This window comes from Ruditapes philippinarum, unplaced genomic scaffold (assembly GCF_026571515.1).
Source record: "Ruditapes philippinarum isolate M1 unplaced genomic scaffold, ASM2657151v2 ctg1767_1_1_1_1, whole genome shotgun sequence".
Lineage (NCBI taxonomy): Eukaryota > Metazoa > Mollusca > Bivalvia > Venerida > Veneridae > Ruditapes > Ruditapes philippinarum.
In genome coordinates, this window is record NW_026855146.1 from 77326 (window position 1) to 96843 (window position 19518).

At 34.6% G+C, this 19518-nt stretch overlaps 1 protein-coding gene across 2 annotated transcripts in view; it reads left to right on the forward strand.

The window, feature by feature from the left end:
* LOC132742271 (probable oligoribonuclease) overlaps window positions 1-19518 on the forward strand; it is a 92066-nt gene that overhangs the window by 29873 nt on the left and 42675 nt on the right. For both annotated transcript variants that reach the window (XM_060730627.1, XM_060730626.1), the window contains exons 2-3: window positions 13157-13240; window positions 16133-16210. In XM_060730627.1, coding sequence (XP_060586610.1) covers window positions 13157-13240; window positions 16133-16210 — 162 coding nt within the window. The remainder of the gene's footprint in view (window positions 1-13156; window positions 13241-16132; window positions 16211-19518) is intronic.

A 19518-nucleotide genomic window follows, 5' to 3' on the forward strand; every position in this document is an offset into this window, starting at 1 on the left:
AACTAGGTCACAGGAGCTAAAAATAGAAAAAGCTTGTTAACACTCTAGTGGCTGCAATTTTGATCCAAATATTCTGGAAAGGGCTAGGTTCAGCATGAGTGAAAAATTGCCCTGTGTCAGAAATTCATCAAAATTTCAGTAAAAGTTCATATTTTTGTGCTTAATCAGAAACAAGAACACATTTGGAGATTATTTTATTTATTTGGTTACCATAGCAACCAAGCTAAATTCAGCATTTTTTGCAATTTTGAACATGTTTCGGTCTCATAATATTGTTTTCCTTATTTTAAAATACGCCAACTTATTTTCCTTCCAGCTTTTGTAAGATTGGAGTTGATAATTATAAACACTAAATGAATTCATACACGAAAGATTCCATGGTAATATAAACAATTTTCATATCTTTTGACACTGCAAAACAGCGAAATTTACCGAATTGCTTACATTATTGCAATCTGGACTATTGTTAATTTTATCAAATGAATAAACGGTAAGCTCTTAGTACAATGGTAGATTTTACAATTTTTTTGCACAATAAGGAATGTGAATGTTTTGATGGTCACAATGTTGCTATGGAAACATGAACCAGTTTTAAAGCTTGACATATTTTCGGAGAAAAAATAGAGGTTCTGTATTAAAACAGTCATGGCGGTTTAACCTTGATCATAATTATTTTAATATTTCAGTTTATTGTCTTTCTACTTAGCGATAACAATCTTTGAGACAATACCTTTTAGAAGACTAGACTTAACTTGACCTTCAATTATTAATGACCTTGACCTTCAAGGTCAAATGTCTGAATTTTGCTTACTTTTTTGATGATTTTTGCTATAAGTGGCTATTCCTTTGTTAATTTTGAATTAATTTTGTTAATTTTGAATGAATTGTCTTCTAGCTTGAACAAAACAATCCATTTTCTAGCTTGTTAAGGAGTGAATTGCAAGCTAACTATACAAGACAAGACCTTGACCTTCAATCATAAATGACCTTGATCTTGAAGGTCAAATTATTTAAAATTTCTTTTTTTCTGTATCTGGCTATAACTTTGTTATTTATAAATGGATTAACTTCTATTTTGACATAACATCTTTTGGTCAGGACCTTAATTCATGGATATCAAACTGTAATTGACCTTGACTCATTTATGACCTTGACCCTGAAGGTCAAATTATAGAATTTTCACTACTTATATATAAATATATTGTTATAATTGCCTATAGCTTGGTTATTAATCAAAATAGAATATCTTCATACTTGGACAAGTCCTTCTTAATGGCTGAACTGCCTTGACCTTGAGTTTTCAATGATCTTGATTTATGGAATTATGGTTAAGTTGTCATAATTTTGTTATTTATCTACAGATTTGTATCATACGTGGACAAGACAACCCTTGTGACCAAACGGACATGTTGAATAATTTATATATGACCGTGACCGTCATATGATTGAATTTTTCTTATATTTTCTTAACTTTGTCATTTTATTTATGGAAATCATTCATACTTGAACAAAACAACAAGTATTACTAGACAGATCTACCAAACTTTGAAGAAAAGGAACAACATTTTTTTTTACTTATTTTTCTTTTTAAAGATTTGTTTAAAGCATTTATTTGTCTGCTTTTAGAAAAAGTATAAAAGTCAAGCGTGTCCCCGCTAGCTCTTGTTTCACAGAATACAAGTTTAATGTAAATACTTAAAAATTCACATGGTCACCATGTTTACTGTATTGAACCTTAACAAATTGTGCATTTGATTGTCAGAAGTTTTCACTCTTGGTTTAGGACACATAAATTCAGTTCTATGATTAGAGAAAAAGTGATATATATGTTGAAGAAATTCAAAAGAAAGAGGTTACAACATTTTTGAGAGTAGACAATTTAAGTATACCAGATACATATACTATGTTAACAAGCATTAAATATAAGATACATGTAGATAAATAAACATTTTTTATGTCAACTGGAGGAGCCAATAAATTGTCCAGTAAAATGATATTCATAATACTGCACTTTTTTGCGGTTTTACAATATAAAATAAATATCATCAGAACAATATATAACATAATTATGAATGTATATCAAACCTCATAATTAGAAGTTTTCATACATGTTAAGTATTACTATATTTTCAGAATTTTGGTTTTGTTGTTATTCTATTTAGTTGATACAAATAGATCAGTAAAGGTCAAAGGAACTCAATTCTCATACAAACTCAATCATTAAATCAAACCTTAACCAGGTGCATTGCTAAAACTACAACAATAATGTTTAAAATAATTATAAATAAGAAGAAAAAAAATAAGGACATAATTATGCGGTCTTGATCTTACAACACATAGACATTTATTAATTATGAACCCGTAGTTTCGCTATGAAGGTCAGTATAGTTATTTCATAGAAATAAATTAAATTTAATCACATCTTACTGCAGCCTGTATCTCATGAAATTTAACAATTATTTATTGAAGATTTATATATTGTGTGCATTGACCATATAATCAGTAAGCAATTGACAGGTTAATAAAATCAAACAATACAAATCATGTATTTAATGAGGTATGACAGCTAAATATTCCTACTTTTTAGCTCACCTGTCACAAAGTGACAGGGTGAGCTTTTGTGATCGCTTTTCATCCGTTGTCCGTCCGTCCGGCGTCCGTCTGTAAACTTTTACTTTAAATGACATCACCTCATAAACCACTAAGCCAATTTCATCCAAACTTCACAGGAATGTTCCTTTAGTGGTCACCTTTAAAAAGTGTTCAAAGAATTTAATTCCATGCAGAACTCTGGTTGCCATGGCAACCGAAAGAAAAAACTTTAAATATCTTCTTTTAAAAAATCCTAAGAGCTTGAGCTTAGATATTTGGCATGAAACATCTTCTAATGAATGTCTACCAAGTTTGTTCAAATAAAAGCCCTGGGGTTAAAATTGGCCCCGCCCCAGGGGGTTATTGATTTTCCTATATGCATATAGTAAAAACTTAAAAAATCTTCTTTTAAAGAACCCAAAGAGCTGGAGCTAAGATATTTAGCATTAAACATCTTCTAATGAGTGTCTACCAAGTTTGTTCAAATAAAAGCCCTGGGGTCAAAATTGACCCCGCCCCAGGGGGTCATTGATTTACCCTATATGCATATAGTAAAAACTTAAAAAATCTCTTCTTTTAAAGAACTCAAAGAGCTACAGCTAAGATCTTTAGCATGAAACATGTTATAATGGGTGTCTACCAAGTTTGTTCAAATAAAAGTCCTGGGGTCAAAATTGGCCCTGCCCCGGGGGTCATTGATTTTCCTTATATGTGTATAGCAAAAAACTTAAAAAATCTTCTTTAAAAAAACCCAAATAAGCTAGAGTTTAGATATTAAGCATGAAACATTTTCTAGTGAGTGTCTACAAAGTTTGTTCAAATAAAAGCCCTGGGGTCAAAATTGGCCCGCCCCAGGGGGTCATTGATTTTCCCTAAATGCATACAGTAAAAACTTAAAAAATCTTCTTTTAAAGAACTCAAAGAGCTACAGCTAAGATATTTAGTATGAAACATGTTCTAATGGGTGTCTACCAAGTTTGATCAAATAAAAGCCCTTGGGTCAAAATTGGCCCCGCCCTGGGGTCATTGATTTTCCTTATATGTATATATAGCAAAAACTTAAAAAATCTTCTATGAAAAAAAACCCAAATAGCTGGAGTTTAAATATTAAGCATGAAACATTTTCTAGTGAGTGTCTACAAAGTTTGTTCAAATAAAAGCCCTGGGGTCAAAATTGGCCCGCCCCAGGGGGTCATTGATTTTCCCTAAATGCATATAGTAAAATCTTAAAAAATCTTCTTTTAAAGAACTCAAAGAGCTACAGCTAAGATATTTAGTATGAAACATGTTCTAATGGGTGTCTACCAAGTTTGATCAAATAAAAGCCCTGGGGTCAAAATTGGCCCCGCCCCTGGGGTCATTGATTTTCCTTATATGTATATAGCAAAAACTTAAAAAATCTTCTATGAAAAAAAACCCAAATAGCTGGAGTTTAAATATTAAGCATGAAACATCTTCTAGTGAGTGTCTACAAAGTTTGTTCAAATAAAAGCCCTGGGGTCAAAACTGGCCCCGCCCCGGGGTGTCATTGGTTTTAACTATATGTGTATAGTAAAAACTTAAAAAAACTTCTTTTAAAAAAATCCAATGAGCTAGAGCTTAGATGTTTAGCATGAAACATCTTCTTATGGGCGTCTACCAAGTTTGTTCAAATAAAAGCTCTTGGGTTAGAATTGGCCCTGCCGGGGGTGGGGGGAAGGGGGTGTAGATCATTGTTTTTCATTATATGTGTGTAGTAAAAACATCGTGAAACATCTTCTAATGGGTGTCTTCCAAGTTTGTTCAAGTAAAAGCCCTGGGGTTTAAACTGGTCCCGCTCCGGGTGCCTTTATACAGGTGAGCGACCTCAGGGCCATCATGGCCCTCTTGTTTAGCTCCCCAGAGCCGAAGGCTCAGGGTGTGCTATTAGTATCAAAGGGGGGTGCTCCGGCGCCTTAAAATGTCTTCTCCTACAGAACTAATTGATGGATGATCACCAAACTTTGTTGGTAGCATTGTTTGGTAGTCTTTTATCAAATAGTGAAAAACAGAATCCCTGAAGAAATCCCAACACAGCAAAATTGTAAAATGTTGCAGGCTCGGTTTGATTGAGCCTGTTCATGGATGGTAATGGAAATTGCAAGTTACCGTCCAGGCCGCCTAGCACCGGCTTAAGCAGAATTCAACATGTAATCACTAAAATGGTGAATTTTGAATTTAGAAACATCTGCAGATGTGTTCATTTGGCGGTTATCATGGAACCTTCAATGAGACACAGTAGTGTCATTCCATGAAAAGCCGCGTATGGTCCCCAAGTAAAAGAATGCGTGTGCCCCAAACGAGAAAACAATGGGCGGAACTAAATAAAATGAAATTTTGAAAGGGGATCTGAGGTTATGAAGCCTGCATATCACAGATAAGACGTCAAAAGACAAGGTTAAAAGGCAGGCAACATATCCTAAGGGTGATTATACAGTATTCAAGTAGGAATACTGGAACCACCCAAATTGAAAAAAGCCGAATACAAGAAACTAAAAATACCATGTAAAATGTAAACACAACAATAATGTCGTGCTGAAAGATCTTCAAGGATCGAAAATATAACATCATTGATTAAATGTACGGGGAGACTTTTTACAGCCGCCACACGGCACAAATAACACAGATGTGACAATGAAATAGTGAAAAACAGAATCCAGTTTGCTAATATATTTTCGATTGGCCCCTTTTAGGGGCTGCAAAAACTTAAAAATAGAAATACCTTTAAATGTCTATTTCTACAGAACTAATTGATGGATGATCACCAAACTTTGTCTGTAGCATTCTTGGGTAGTCTTTTATAAAATTTGCTCATATGAATTTGATTGGCCCCTTTGAGGGGCCGCAAAATTAAAAATAGATATACATTTAAACGTCTATTATCTTTTATCAAGTTTGCTCACATCAATTTGATTGGCCCCTTTCAGGGGCCGCTAAAGCTAAAAATAGAAAAACCTTTAAACATCTTCTACTTCAGGACCAATTGATGGATGATCACCAAACTTTGTCTGTAGCATTCTTGGGTACTCTTTTATCAAGTTTGCTTATATTAGTTTGATTAGCCCCTTTTAGGGACCAATAAAGCTAAAAATAGAAAAAAACCTTTAAACATCTTCTCCTACTGAAATAATTGAAAGATGATCACCAAACTTTGTAGCATTCTTAGGTAGTCTTTTATCAAGTTTGCTCATATTAATTTGATTAGCCGTGTTTAAGGTAAAGCTTAAAAGCCCCAGGTCAGGGCATTTCTTCAAATTATTTTTAGCTCGACTATTCGATAAGAATAAGTAGAGCTATTGCAGTCACCCGAGCGTCGGCGTCCGCGTAACCACTTATGTTAAAGTTTTTGTAATAGTTCAAATATTTTCAAAGTCCATTGACATATGGCTTTGAAACTTTGCACACTTGTTCACCATCATGACCCCAACCTGTAAACAGGAGGAGGTAACTCTATCAAGCATTTTGACAGAATTATGCCCCTTTTTCAACTTAGAATTTATGTTAAAGTTTTTGTAATACCTCTAATATTTTCAAAGTCCATTGACATATGGCTTTGAAACTTTGCACACGTGTTCACCATCATGACCCCCACCTGTAGACAGGAGGAGGTAACTGTATTAAGCATTTTGACAGAATTATGCTCCTTTTTCGACTTAGAATTTACGTTAAAGTTTTTTAATAGTTCAAATATTTTCAAAGTCCATTGACATATGGCTTTGAAACTTTGCACACTTGTTCACCATCATGACCCCAACCTGTAGACAGGAGGAAGTAACTGTATCAAGCATTTTGACAGAATTATGCCCCTTTTTCGACTTAGAATTTACGTTAAAGTTTTTGTAATAGTTCAAATATTTTCAAAGTCCATTGACATATGGCTTTGAAACTTTGCACACTTGTTCACCATCATGACACCAACCTGTAGACAGGAGGAGGTAACTGTATCAAGCATTTTCACAGAATTATGCCCCTTTTTCGACTAAGAATTTACGTTAAAGTTTTTTGTAATACCTCAAATATTTTCAAAGTCCATTGACATATGGCTTTGAAACTTTGCATACTTGTTCACCATCATGTCACCAACCTGTAAACAGGAGTAGGTAACTCTATCAAGCATTATTTTTTACTATCAAGCACTTGAATAGTCGAGCATTGCTGTCCTACCGACAACTCTTGTTTTAACATATTCTATGCTCAAATTTAATATTAGAATATATTGACACTGAAAAGCAGTTGTTTCTGGTGAGCGACTCAGGGCCATCATGGCCCTCTTGTTTAGTAAGTAAGTAAGTAAGTAAGTAAGTAAAGTCTTTATTTAATGAGGCTACACATTTGGTTTCCCAATCTTCCATGTGGGCCTCAAAAACATAAATATACATAAAATATACATAATTTACATCATGGTTATACAGTGAAGTTTTCAAAATACATATACACATGAAAACACAAAATATAATAATATATTACTTTATGAAACAATAAATAATTAAAAACACAATTCATATTCAAAATACATGTACAATGCATGAACATACATTACTTTACACTAAATCTATGTAAGATCAAGGTACTTGAGAGAGATTCCAACTGATATAGGATGTTTGAAATTTTCCAACAGTTTCAGGTTTACGTACGGAGAGAGGGATATTATTCCATAGTTTGGGGCCCGAGTAAGTCAGAGATTTTCTAAAAATTTCTTTTTTTGGTTTAGGTATAAATAAATCTGAATTTTTTGCTGACCTGAGGTTACGTTCATGTTTTTGGTGAATAAATTGAAATTTGTTTTTCATGTACTTTGGAAATGAAGCAATTTGTTTAATGATTTATACATAATGACAGCTTTCTTGTATCTTATTCTTTCATCAAATTTTATCCAATTTAATTCATTAAATAATTCAGTAGATGGGGCATCATAACTTTTGTCAAGAATGATTCTTGCAGCTCTTTTCTGAAATTTTATTATATCCATAACCTGTTCATTGCTACAGTTTCCCCAGACTGTACAACAATAATCTAAATGTGGTAAGATATAAGCATTAAAGAACAGTTTTCTTGTATTTACATCAAGGTACTGTTTTATTCTTAGAAGAAGGTACAACTGATTATTGCATTTCTTTAACGTCTTATCTACTTGGGTTTTCCACTTAAGGTTATTGTCAATATGAACACCTAATAACTTTTTAGTTTCAGTAAATTCAATTTCATGTTCTTGCAGGTGTAGTGGTTGTAATTGTTGTTTATTATTATTGGATGTAAATGTTCCTACTATTTTCCTACTTTTGCGCAAAAAATCTTCCTACTTTTTTCCTACTTTCTGGTGTGAGACCACTTGACAGCCTGTTAGAGGTTAAAGGTCTTCAAAGATATTTACTTGGAACTTTACATATGTATTTAGGGTCATAATTGAAGGTCAGATCTCAAGATTCATTACTCTGCCATGTATTTTGACTGAATTATGCTCCCCTTTGTACTAAAAAAATCTCCTTTTCTTGGTTAAGTTTAACATGCAAGTTTTGCAAATTTCTGAAACTATTAAAGATACAAACTTGAAACTTCATATGTATATTTGCGGTAATAAATAATGATCACTGAACAGCACTCATATCTGTGTCATGTATTTAGGCTTATTTATCTTCCCCTTTTTAGCTCACCTGTCACAATTTGAGTGAGCTTTTGTGATCGCTTTTTGTCCGTCGTCTGTCCGTCCGACCGTAACTTTTACTTTAAACGACATCTCCTCATAAACCACTAAGCCAATTTCATCCAAACTTCACAGGAATGTTCCTTTGGTAGTCAACTTTAAAAATTGTTCAAAAAATTTAATTCTAAGCAGAACTCTAGTTGCCATGGCAACCGAAAGAAAAAACTTGAAATATCTTCTTTTAGAAAACCGTAAGATCTAGAGCTTAAATATTTGGCATGACACATCATCAAGACAGTGTCTACCAAGTTTGTTCAAATAAATGCCCTGGGGTCAAAATTGGCCCCGCCCAGGGGGTTATTGATTTTCCTTATTTGTATACAGTAAAAACTTAAAAATCTTCTTTTAAAAAAACCAAATAGCTAGAGCTTAGCTATTAAGCATGAAACATCTTCTAGTGGGTGTCTACCAAGTTTGTTCAAATAAAAGCCCTGGGGTCAAAATTGGCCCCTGGTGACCCCAGGGGGTCATTGTTTTTCCCTTTATGTATATAGTAAAAACTTTAGAGCTAGAGCTAAGATATTTTGCATAAAACATCTTCTAATGGGTGTCTACCATTTTTCTTCAAATTAGGGCCCTGGGGTTAAAATTGGCGGCACCCCAAGATCATTGATTTTCCTTATATGTATATAGTAAAAACTAAAAAAATCTTCTGTTAAAAAACCCAAAGAGCTAGAGTTTAGATATTTAGTATGAATTATCTTCTAGGGAGTGTCTACCAAGTTTGTTCAAATAAAAGCCCTGGGGACAAAATTGGCCCGCCCAGAGGGGGGGGGGGGGCGGTCATTGTTTTTCCCTATATGTCGTATGATAAAAACTTAAAAAGTCTTCTTAGAGCTAGAGCTAAGATATTTATCATGAAACATCTTCAAATTGGTGTCCACCAAGTTTGTTCAAATAAAAGCCCCTGGGTTAAATTTGCTCCGCCTCAATTCTATATACAGGTGAGCGATTTCAGGGCCATCATGGCCCTATTGTTTACTTAGTCTCTTGGCTAATGTTTACATGTAAGTTTTACATATCTCAATAACTATCAAAGATTTTGTTTTGAAACTTCATATATGCATGAAGGGTCATAATTGTATGTCACTGACCAAGTTCCATAACTCTATCTTGCATTTAGGCTGAATTATTTCCCCTTTTCTACTTAGTCACTTGGTTAATGTTTACATGCAAGTTTTACATATCTCATTCATTATGCATTCATAATAATTAAGCAGTGATTTACTTGATAAAACATCTTAATAACAAGCCTTTGTACCTTTTTGGTCAATTTTATGTATTCATAGGTAAGCATTATTATACTCAATGAAATACCCTTGTGACAACTTTTTCGAATAGTTGAGCCTTACTGTCCTCTGACAGGTCTTGTTATTATTGAAAATAGAATGAATGAAATCGGGACCGAACATTTCGTTCGGATAAGAAAGGATTCCGGATTAGAAGGGTTCAGATTAGCAAGGCTCCACTGTATTTGACCTAGGGTCAATTGAAACTATACAAGAATGTTGATCAGCATGTGTAGTTGTGCACCTGGGTATTTTAGTGTGGATTTATTTAGTATTTGTAGAGTGTTATTGTCCATGACTTAGTAAAAATTTGCAATTTTCAACTTGTGTCACATGTAGCTCAAAAAGTATTTGACATTACGGTCATGAAGCTTTACAGGAATGTTGATCAGCATGTTAAGTTGTGCACCTGGGGTTTCGCTTGTGAATTTATATGTTGTGTCAGAGTTATTGCCCTTGACTTAGTGAAAATTTGCAATTTTTATGCTCCCCGAACGGTGAGCATATAGTCGCCACTTTGTCCGTCCGTCCGTCCATCCGCTTTTTCTTGTCCGCAACATTACTTTGAAACAACAAGAGGTATCAACATGAAACTTTGTAGGCAGGTAGATCTCATTGAGAAGGTGTGCAGTGCACAAGAACCGTAACTCTGCCTTGTCTAATTTTTGAATAATTGCCCTTTGTTTATTTTTACACTTTGAACATTGTCCGGAACATAACTCTTAAACTATAAGAGGTATCAACTTGAAACTTTGTAGGTAGATAGATCTCATTGAGTAGGTGTGCAGTGCATAAGAACCGTTACTCTGTCTTGCCTAATTTTGTAGTTATTGCCCTTTGTTTATTTTTTCACTTTGAACTTTGTCCGGGACATAAGTCTAAAACTATTAGAGGTATCAACATGAAACTTTGTAGGTAGATATATCTCATTGGGTATGTTTGCAGTGCACAAGAACAGTAAACTCTGCCTTGCCTAATTTCTAAATTATTGCCCTTTGTTTATTTTTACACTTTGAACTTTTTCCAGGACATAACTCTAAAACTATAAGAGGTATCAACATGAAAATTTGTAGGAAGATAGATCTCATTTAGTAAGTGTGCAGTGCACAAGAACATAACTCTGCCTTGCCGTATTTTTCAATAATTGCCCTTTGTTCATTTGTACACTTTGAACATTGTCTGGGACATAACTCTAAAACTAAAAGAGCTATCAACATGAAACTTTGCAGATAGATAGATCTCATTGAGTAGGTTTGCAGTGCATAAGAACTGTAACTCTGTCTTGCCTAATTTTGGAGTTATTGCCCTTTGTTCATTTTGAACATTGTCCTGGACATTTCTCTAAAATTATAAGAGATTTCAACATGAAACTTTGTAGGTAGATAGGTCTCATTTGGTAGAAGTGCAGTGCTAAAGATTCATAACTCTGCCTTGCCTTATTTTGAAGTTATTGCCCTTTGTTTATTTTTACTTTTTGACTTTTGTCTGGAACATAACTCTAAAAGTATTAGAGATATCATCATGAAACTTTGTAGGTAGATAGATCTCATTGGATAGAACTGCAATGCTAAAGAACCTAAACACAGCCTTGTCTAATTTTGGAGTTTTTGCCCTTTGTTCATTTTTTTATACTTTCCTGTGTCCAAAACCTTCTCGGGGAGCATCACCTGGTACAACCGGTTCTTGTTTTTGGCTGTAACTGGCTGTAACTTTGCTATTATTGAATGTATTGACTTCATATTATAACAGAACATTCTTAAGGACAAGACCTTCATGTTTATCAAACTCAAATTGACCTAGGCTGTTTTATGACCTTGACCTTGAAGGTTTAATTATTGAATTTTGGCAGATTTGTACATTAAATGACCATATATATATGTATACACGTATATTAAGTATTCAGCAAGTTCTCTGGTCCCAATCAGTGAAGAAGACAATAAAAATGTCATCGTTGATTTGTGAGACATGATAACAGAGAACAAACTCTATATATGTGAATGTTGAGTCAGTGTTTCAATGTGTAGTGCAGTTTGTGACTGTATATAAAGCTGTTCTGAAACCATCATTTTCTGTGATGGTGGATGAGCAGTGGCTATGCTTTCATGACTGTTCTGCTAGGCGCTGTGCCGTAATTGGACTGGCATATAGATGTGGTGGTACGTGTGTATATATTCTCTCATTTCTATATATATATATATATATATATATCTTTTTTTTTCCATAATACACATGCAGATATATATGGAAAGGATTCATACTTTGACAAAACTAATGTGACAAGACATTTTAAATTATAAAAAGGAAACGTTAAGATTTTTCAAACGTTTCTTTGTTTGCTTTTAGAAAAGTTAAAAGTTGAGCGTTGCCCTCATCCGGCGGTGTCTCTTGATTTATACTTTCCTGTGTCCAAATCTGTCTCTCGGGGAGCATCAGCCGGTTCAACCGGTTCTTGTTCATTTGTGTCGTGCGTAGCTCAAAATGTATTTAACCTTAGAGTCATGAAATTTAAGAGGAATGTTGGTCAGCATGTGTAGTTGTGCACCTTGGGTTTAGCTTGTGGATTTATCCAGTATTTGTAGAGTTATTGCCCTTGACTTAGTAAAAACTGTTTCATTATGTTATGTTATTTGTTCCTTGAGTGCTTGAGTTAGAATCAACCAATTTTACAGGAATAATGATCATCACTGTGAAGCTATATGCACCTGGGATTTTGCATGTGGATTTTTTTCAGTTTTGTTAGAGTTATTGCCCTTAGTAAAAATTTGCAATTTTCAACATGTTCATGCATAGCTCAAGAAGTATTTGACCTGTAGGCCTGAAAGTTTACAAGAATGTTGGTCAGCATGTGTACTTATCCACCTTGGGATTTGCTTGTTCTTGCCCTTTACTTAGTAAAAGATTTTTAGTTTTCAACACTCATGTGGCACATGTATCCCAAAAAATATTTGACCTAGAGTCATAAGATTGACAAAACAAAGTGGGGGCACCTGTGTCCTATGGACACATTTCTAGTTTTTGAAATTAAATATTTTTCAACTTAAACAAATAACCTTTTCATTATGTCTCACAAAATTTTTGGAGACATATTGTTTTTGCCTTCACCATCTGTCTGTCCTTCCGGTTGTCTGTCCATTCGCATTAAGCTTGTCTGGCCTTCACAGGTCAAACTACTGTTGGGATTTCAATCAAACTTTACAGGAGTGATCAGTACCATCCTTAGTTGTGCACATCACCTCGCTGCACAAAATGGCCTCCAGAGCTAAAAATAGAAAAATCTTGTCCAGCTTTCATATGTCAATCTACTGATGGGATTTCAACTATACTTTACAGGAGTGATCACTACTATCCCTTGTCGTGCACTCCACAGGTCAAACTTTTGGTGGGATTTCAACCAAACTTTATATGTTTTTGTGACAAAAACCCTTCTAGTTGAATAATGAAATTAATAACATCAAATTTGAGTTTTGTTTTTAACCAATAACACAAATTTTGTAGACAAGAAGTGCATGTATGACATTTCAGCTTGGATATTTAGAAAATTATCTTCTTCTTTCAGATGTCTGGATTAGATGTTGATAAAGAACATATCTTAGAAATGGCATGTCTTGTCACAGATGCTGATCTGAATATCATTGCTGAGGTAGGCATCTTTTACTTTGAAACAATATTTATGCTCTCCAAAGGTGAACATATAGTTGCCGCTTTGTCTGTCCATCCGAATGTCCGTCCGCACGACCAAATAGGTATAGGGGGCCATCTAACTGTAAACAGAACAAAAGAGAACAATGGAATTCATTCCGTAACAATAAAATAAGGCGCCATAGCCCTCTATTAAACAAAGAAAATAACAATAGAAATGGCCCTTTATCCCTATTCGGTCCTTCCGCTTTCTTGTCTGGGACATAACTCTGAAACAACAAGAGATATCAACATGAAACTTTGTAGGTAGATAGATCTCATTGGGTAGAAGTGCAGTGCTAAAGAACAATAACTCTGCTTTGCCTAATTTTGGAGTTATTGCCCTTTGTTAATTTTTTCACTTTGAAAATTGTCCAGGACATAGCTCTGAAAGTATAAGAGATATTAACAAGACACTTTGTAATTTGATAGTTATCATTGATTAGATGTGCAGTGCAAAAGAACCATAACTCTGTCTTTCCTTATTTTAGAGTTATTGCCCTTTGTTAATTTTTACACTTTGAACTTTGTCTGGGACATAACTCTGACACTATATGAGATATGAACAAGAAACTTTGTAGGTAGATAGATCTCATTGGGTAGATGAGCAGTGCAAAGAAAACGTTAATTTGCCTTGTCTCATTTTTGGAATTATTGCCGTATGTTCATTTTTATGCCCCCACTATAGGGGGGGCCATGTAGATTTACCCTTGTCCGTCCATCTGTCCGTACGAACCCAGAGGTACTTGTGTGACTTGGAGAACAATGGGTAACAGTAAACTCTCTTTGATCCTATTCATTCCATTTTTACTTGTGTGTCTTTTTTTAAGCCTTGTGTGAAAATGGCCAAAAAGATCACAGGAAAAGTCCCATAAGTACATTTTGTGAGTACATCCGCCTGTCCTTCCCTCCGTTCCCTTTTTATGTCGCACGTAGCTCAAAAAGTAATTGACCTAGAGTCATAAAACCTTACAGGAATGTTGATCAGCATGTGAAGTTGTGCACCTTGGTATTTTCATGTGGAAATATTTAGTACTTTTAGAGTTATTGCCCTTGACTTAGTAAAAATTTGCAATTTTCAACTTGTGTCGCATGTAACTAAAAAAGTATTTGACCTATAGTCATGAAACCTTTCAGGAATGTTGATAAGCATGTGAAGTTGTGCACCTGGGTATTTTCATGTGGAAATATTTAGTATTTTTAGAGTTATTGCCCTTGACTTAGTAAAAATTTGCAATTTTCAACTTGTGTCGCATGTAAATCAAAAAATATTTGACCTAGAGTCATGAAACCTTACAGGAATGTTGATCAGCATGTGTAGTTGTGCACCTGGGTATTTTTGTGTGTATGTATTTAGAATTTTTAGAGTTATTGCCCTTGACTTAGTAAAAATTTGCAATTTTCAACTTGTGTCGCACGTAACTCAAAAAGTATTTGACCTAGAGTCATGAACCTTACAAGAATGTTGCTCAGCATGTGAAGTTGTGCCCCTGGGTATTTTCGTATGTATATTTTTAGCATTTTTAAAGTTATTGCCCTTGACTTTGTAAAAATTTCCAATTTTCAACTTGTGTCGCACGTAACTCAAAAAATTTAACCTATAGTCATGAAACCTTACAGGGTTGTTGATCAGCATGTGTAGTTGTGCACCTGGGTATTTTCGTCTGGATTTATTTAGTAGTTTTAGAGTTATTGCCCTTGAATTAGTAAAAATGTCAAAAATTGGCCCTGCCCGGGGGCAGTGATTCTCATTATGTACACGTAGTAAAAACAGAAAATAAAACAAATGTTTTCTGAATGGGAGAAAGCTATAGCTTAGGCCATCCTTACAAAAATGTTTGTTTGCAGTAACCCGACCCAGAATTTTCAAGGTGGGTAGGTAGGTCGATTTTTTTTTTTTTATTATTGAACTGTACTCCCAAATAAACATGGAATTTCAAAATGCTGGACAATATATGCTTTGATAATCTGGTAACAATTAATAAATTGATAACTGAATTCTAATTTAATAAGACCTACATTTTATTTCTTCTACTAACCTTTAACAGAATGAAAACAAAGCACAAGGCATAATTTTCTGATTCAAAAAAAATTTTTTTTATCCAGACCATGAAAAAAAAATTTGAGTAGGGGCAAATTTTGTGAGTCGGTCGCGTTACTGCAAACAAACATTTTTTTAAGGATGGCCTTAGATATTTGACTTGAAATGTTGTTTGGTGGACCTGTATCAAGATTGTTATTAAACCCTTGGGTCAAAATTATGCCTTGCCCAAGGGGACAGTGACCTACTTTCTTGTACAGCAATGAAATTTTGACCATGTGCAGTTTTAGTTGTAAAATTGAACTTTGACCTAGATTTTGATGATGTGACCTACTTTCTTGTCCTTTGATGTACAGCTATGAAATTTGAACCATGCGATGGCATAGCATTTTTCTCAAATGCAATCTTGTTGACAAATTGAAATAAAATCTCTATACATATCCTATCTATATTTCAAAGTGACTGAGTGACTTATCTGTGTCTAAAAACTAGAATGAAATTCAATACTATCCACATTCAAATCAATACAAAATAAATGAAACTGTAACACATGATAATAACAAGGCTAAGTCTCAAATTTCATTTCAAGAAGCAGATAAACAAACTAGAAACAAAAACTATATACCAAGCAGGTGCTAAGCTTATAAGCAATGAAATGTTAATGTATTTTTTAAATGAAAATAAATACACTTACAACAAACAAAGATCAATCTTCTCATGTTTTGAATACTTGTAACTACAGTACAGTTATTTTTAAAATGAGATAAATTCTGATTGTTTTTAGATGTAAGATAACTGATGTGATAATTTCAGACAGAGGATTTGGTGATACATCAGCCAGATAGTGTACTTGACAATATGGGTGAATGGTGTACAAAACACCATGCAGAGGTTTGTTTTCTGTGTTTGTTTATTATCGGTACTTCAAATCATGAAGATTTAAGTGATTTAAAAAAATATTAACTAATGACATATAGATCTTAATGCCTGACATTATTATGCCCCCGAAGGGAGGCATAATATAATCGCACTGTCTGTCCGTCCATCTGTACAGTAATTATGTGGCTAGAGGGACAATAGGTAACTGTTCTTTCTCTTTGATGTCATTCATTCCGTAGTGCTTTTATGTGGCTATTTTCTTTTGTGTGGCTAAAAAGAATAATAGAGAGAACAATAAGAGTAGCCACATTATTACTGTCCCGTTAGAACGTCTGTCCGTCTGTGAGTCCCCACTTAATTTGTCCAGACTGTAACTTTGTCGTACATTGAGGGATTTTGAAATAACTTGGCACAAATGTTTACCACATCAAGACAATGTCTCGCGTCCAAGAACCACGTCCCTACCTCAAAGGTCAAGGTCACACTATCATTTTGAAGTTTCACATTATCGCAATTAGAGTAAATAGGTACACACATTCGTGTCCGGACTGTAACTTTGTCAAGCATTGAATGATTTGAAAATAACTTGGCATAAATGTCTACAACATTAAGACGATGTGTAGCGTTCAAGAATTACCTCTCTACCTCAAAGGTCAAGGTCACACTATCATTTTGAAGTTTCACATTATCACAATTAGAGGAAATAGGTACACACATTTGTGTCCGGACTGTAACTTTGTCATGCATTGAATGATTTTAAAATAACTAGGCATAAATGTCTACCACATCAAGACGATGTGTCGCGTCCAAGAATTACGTCTCTACCTCAAAGGTCAAGGTCACACTAACATTTTGAAGTTTCACATTATCACAATTAGAATAAATAGGTACACACAATCGTGTCCGGGCTGTAACTTTGTCATGCATCGAAGGAATTTTAGCTCACCTGTCACAAAGGTGAGAGGGTGAGCTTTTGTGATCGCTTTTTGTCCGGCGTCCGTCCGTGCATCGTCCGTCCGGTGTCCGTAAACTTTTACTTTAAATGACATCTCCTCATAAACCACTAAGCCAATTTCGTCCAAACTTCACAGGAATGTTCCTTTGGTGGTCACCTTTGAAAATTGTTCAAAGAATTTACAGTTAAACTTCGTTCGCTCGAATTCGGATCGCTCGAATACCTCCCTTCGCTCGAACTCATCGCCCAGTCCCGGGAAAATTCCTATATAATATATATTGTTCTACCTCGGATCGCTCGAACACCGATCGCTCGAACTCTCGAACCTGATCTCTGGTCCCTTCGGCAGAAATATAGTGAAAATCACACCTTTTCGGTCGAACACAAAAAGACAAGTCGGTATGTCCTAAGTAAATGACAGTCGGCAACACATGTTTTTAACACCTCGTGATCGTGACAAAGGTAATTAAGGTTAATTGATACTAAATAAGAGGTGTTGTAACTGATTTGTTTGTTATGATAATATTGTTGATTTGCCGTTTATGGTAAAGATAAAAATAAAAAAAAACTTGTGAAATAAGTGAAATATGCATGCCAATAAAGAATGACGTTCACCTGGACGGCTTTGATTACAACCGTGGTTCATGTAAAGTGAAACAGTGTTATCTATTTATAGAATGATACTTATATGTGTGTTTATTTTAGTAAATGACTACAAATACATGCTGCTGTAAATGTTTTTAATAAATATTTTATTAATTTTTTTTTTAAAAATTAAATTCATCCCATTAAAAACATATAAATATATTTTGAACATTGTTCAACAAATTTGGTATGATTGCCCAATCGAACTCAACCGATTACAATATACATGAATATAGATCAACACAGCGTACCGTTAATACTTAATTAAAACACTGGGATAATAATTCTGAATATGAAATATTCGACGAACAGATGAACTAACAAACAATTATATTGTTGCATTTATCATTTGACCGATGTAAGATAGGAAAACCTTTAGGCATATGATCAACGTTATAATAGTTCAACCTCGGTTGGCTCGAACTACGATCTCTTGAACAAATTTGCACAGGCCCTCCGAGTTCGAGCGAACGAAGTTCGACTGTAATTCCATGCAGAACTCTAGTTGCCATGGCAACCAAAAGAAAAAACTTTAAATATCTTCTTCTAAAAAACCCAAAGAGCTAAAGCTTAGATATTTGGCATGAAACATCTTCTAGTGAGTGTCTACCAAGTTTGTTCAAATAAAACTTCTTTTAAAGAACCTAAAGAGCTAGAGCTAAGATATTTAGCATGAAACATGTTCTAATGGATGTCTACCAAGTTTGTTCAAATAAAAGCCCTGGGGTCAAAATTGGCCCCGCCCCGGGAGTCATTGATTTCCCCTATATGCATATAGTAAAAACTTAAAAAAACTTCTTTTAAAGAACCTAAAGAGCTAGAGCTAAGATATTTAGCATGAAACATGTTCTAATGGATGTCTACCAAGTTTGTTCAAATAAAAGCCCTGGGGTCAAAATTGGCCCCGCCCCGGGGGTCATTGATTTCCCCTATATGCATAAAGTTAAAACTTAAAAAATCTTTTTTTAAAAAAACCAAATAGCTAATGTTTAGATACTAAGCATGAAACATCTTCTAGTGAGTGTTACCAAGTTTGTTGAAATAAAAGCCCTGGGGTCAAAATTGGCCCACCCCGGGGTCATTCATTTTCCTTATATATGTGTATAACAAAAACTTAAAAAATCTTCTTTGAAAAAACTCAAATAGCTAGAGTTTAGATATTAAGCACGAAGCATTTTCTAGTGAGTGTCTACAAAGTTTGTTCAAATTAAAGCCCTGGGGTCAAAATTAGCCCCGCCCCCGGGGACATTGATTTTCCTTATATGTGTATAGCAAAAACTAAAAAATCTTCTTTGAAAAAACTCGAATAGCTAGAGTTTAGATATTAAGCATGAAACATTTGCTAGTAAGTGTCTACAATGATTGTTCAAATAAAAGCCCTGGGGTCAAAACTGGCCCTGCCCCATGTGTGTCATTGTTTTTAGCTCGACTTTTTTTTTTTTGAAAAAAAAAGTAGAGGTATTGTTATAGTCAGGTCGGCGTTCCCGTTGCCGTTGCCGATGCCGTTGCTGTTGCCGTCCGCAAACTTGTACCTGGATCATAACTTTTTTATTTCTTGGTGTATTGTCTTCATACTTGGCCACAACAACCCTTGGGACAAGACCTTTCAGTAGACCACACTAACCTTGACCTTCATCCATAAATGACCTTGACCTTCAAGGTTAAAAGTCCAATTTTTGCTTGTTCATGCTGTTATTGGCTGTAACTTTGTTATTTTTGA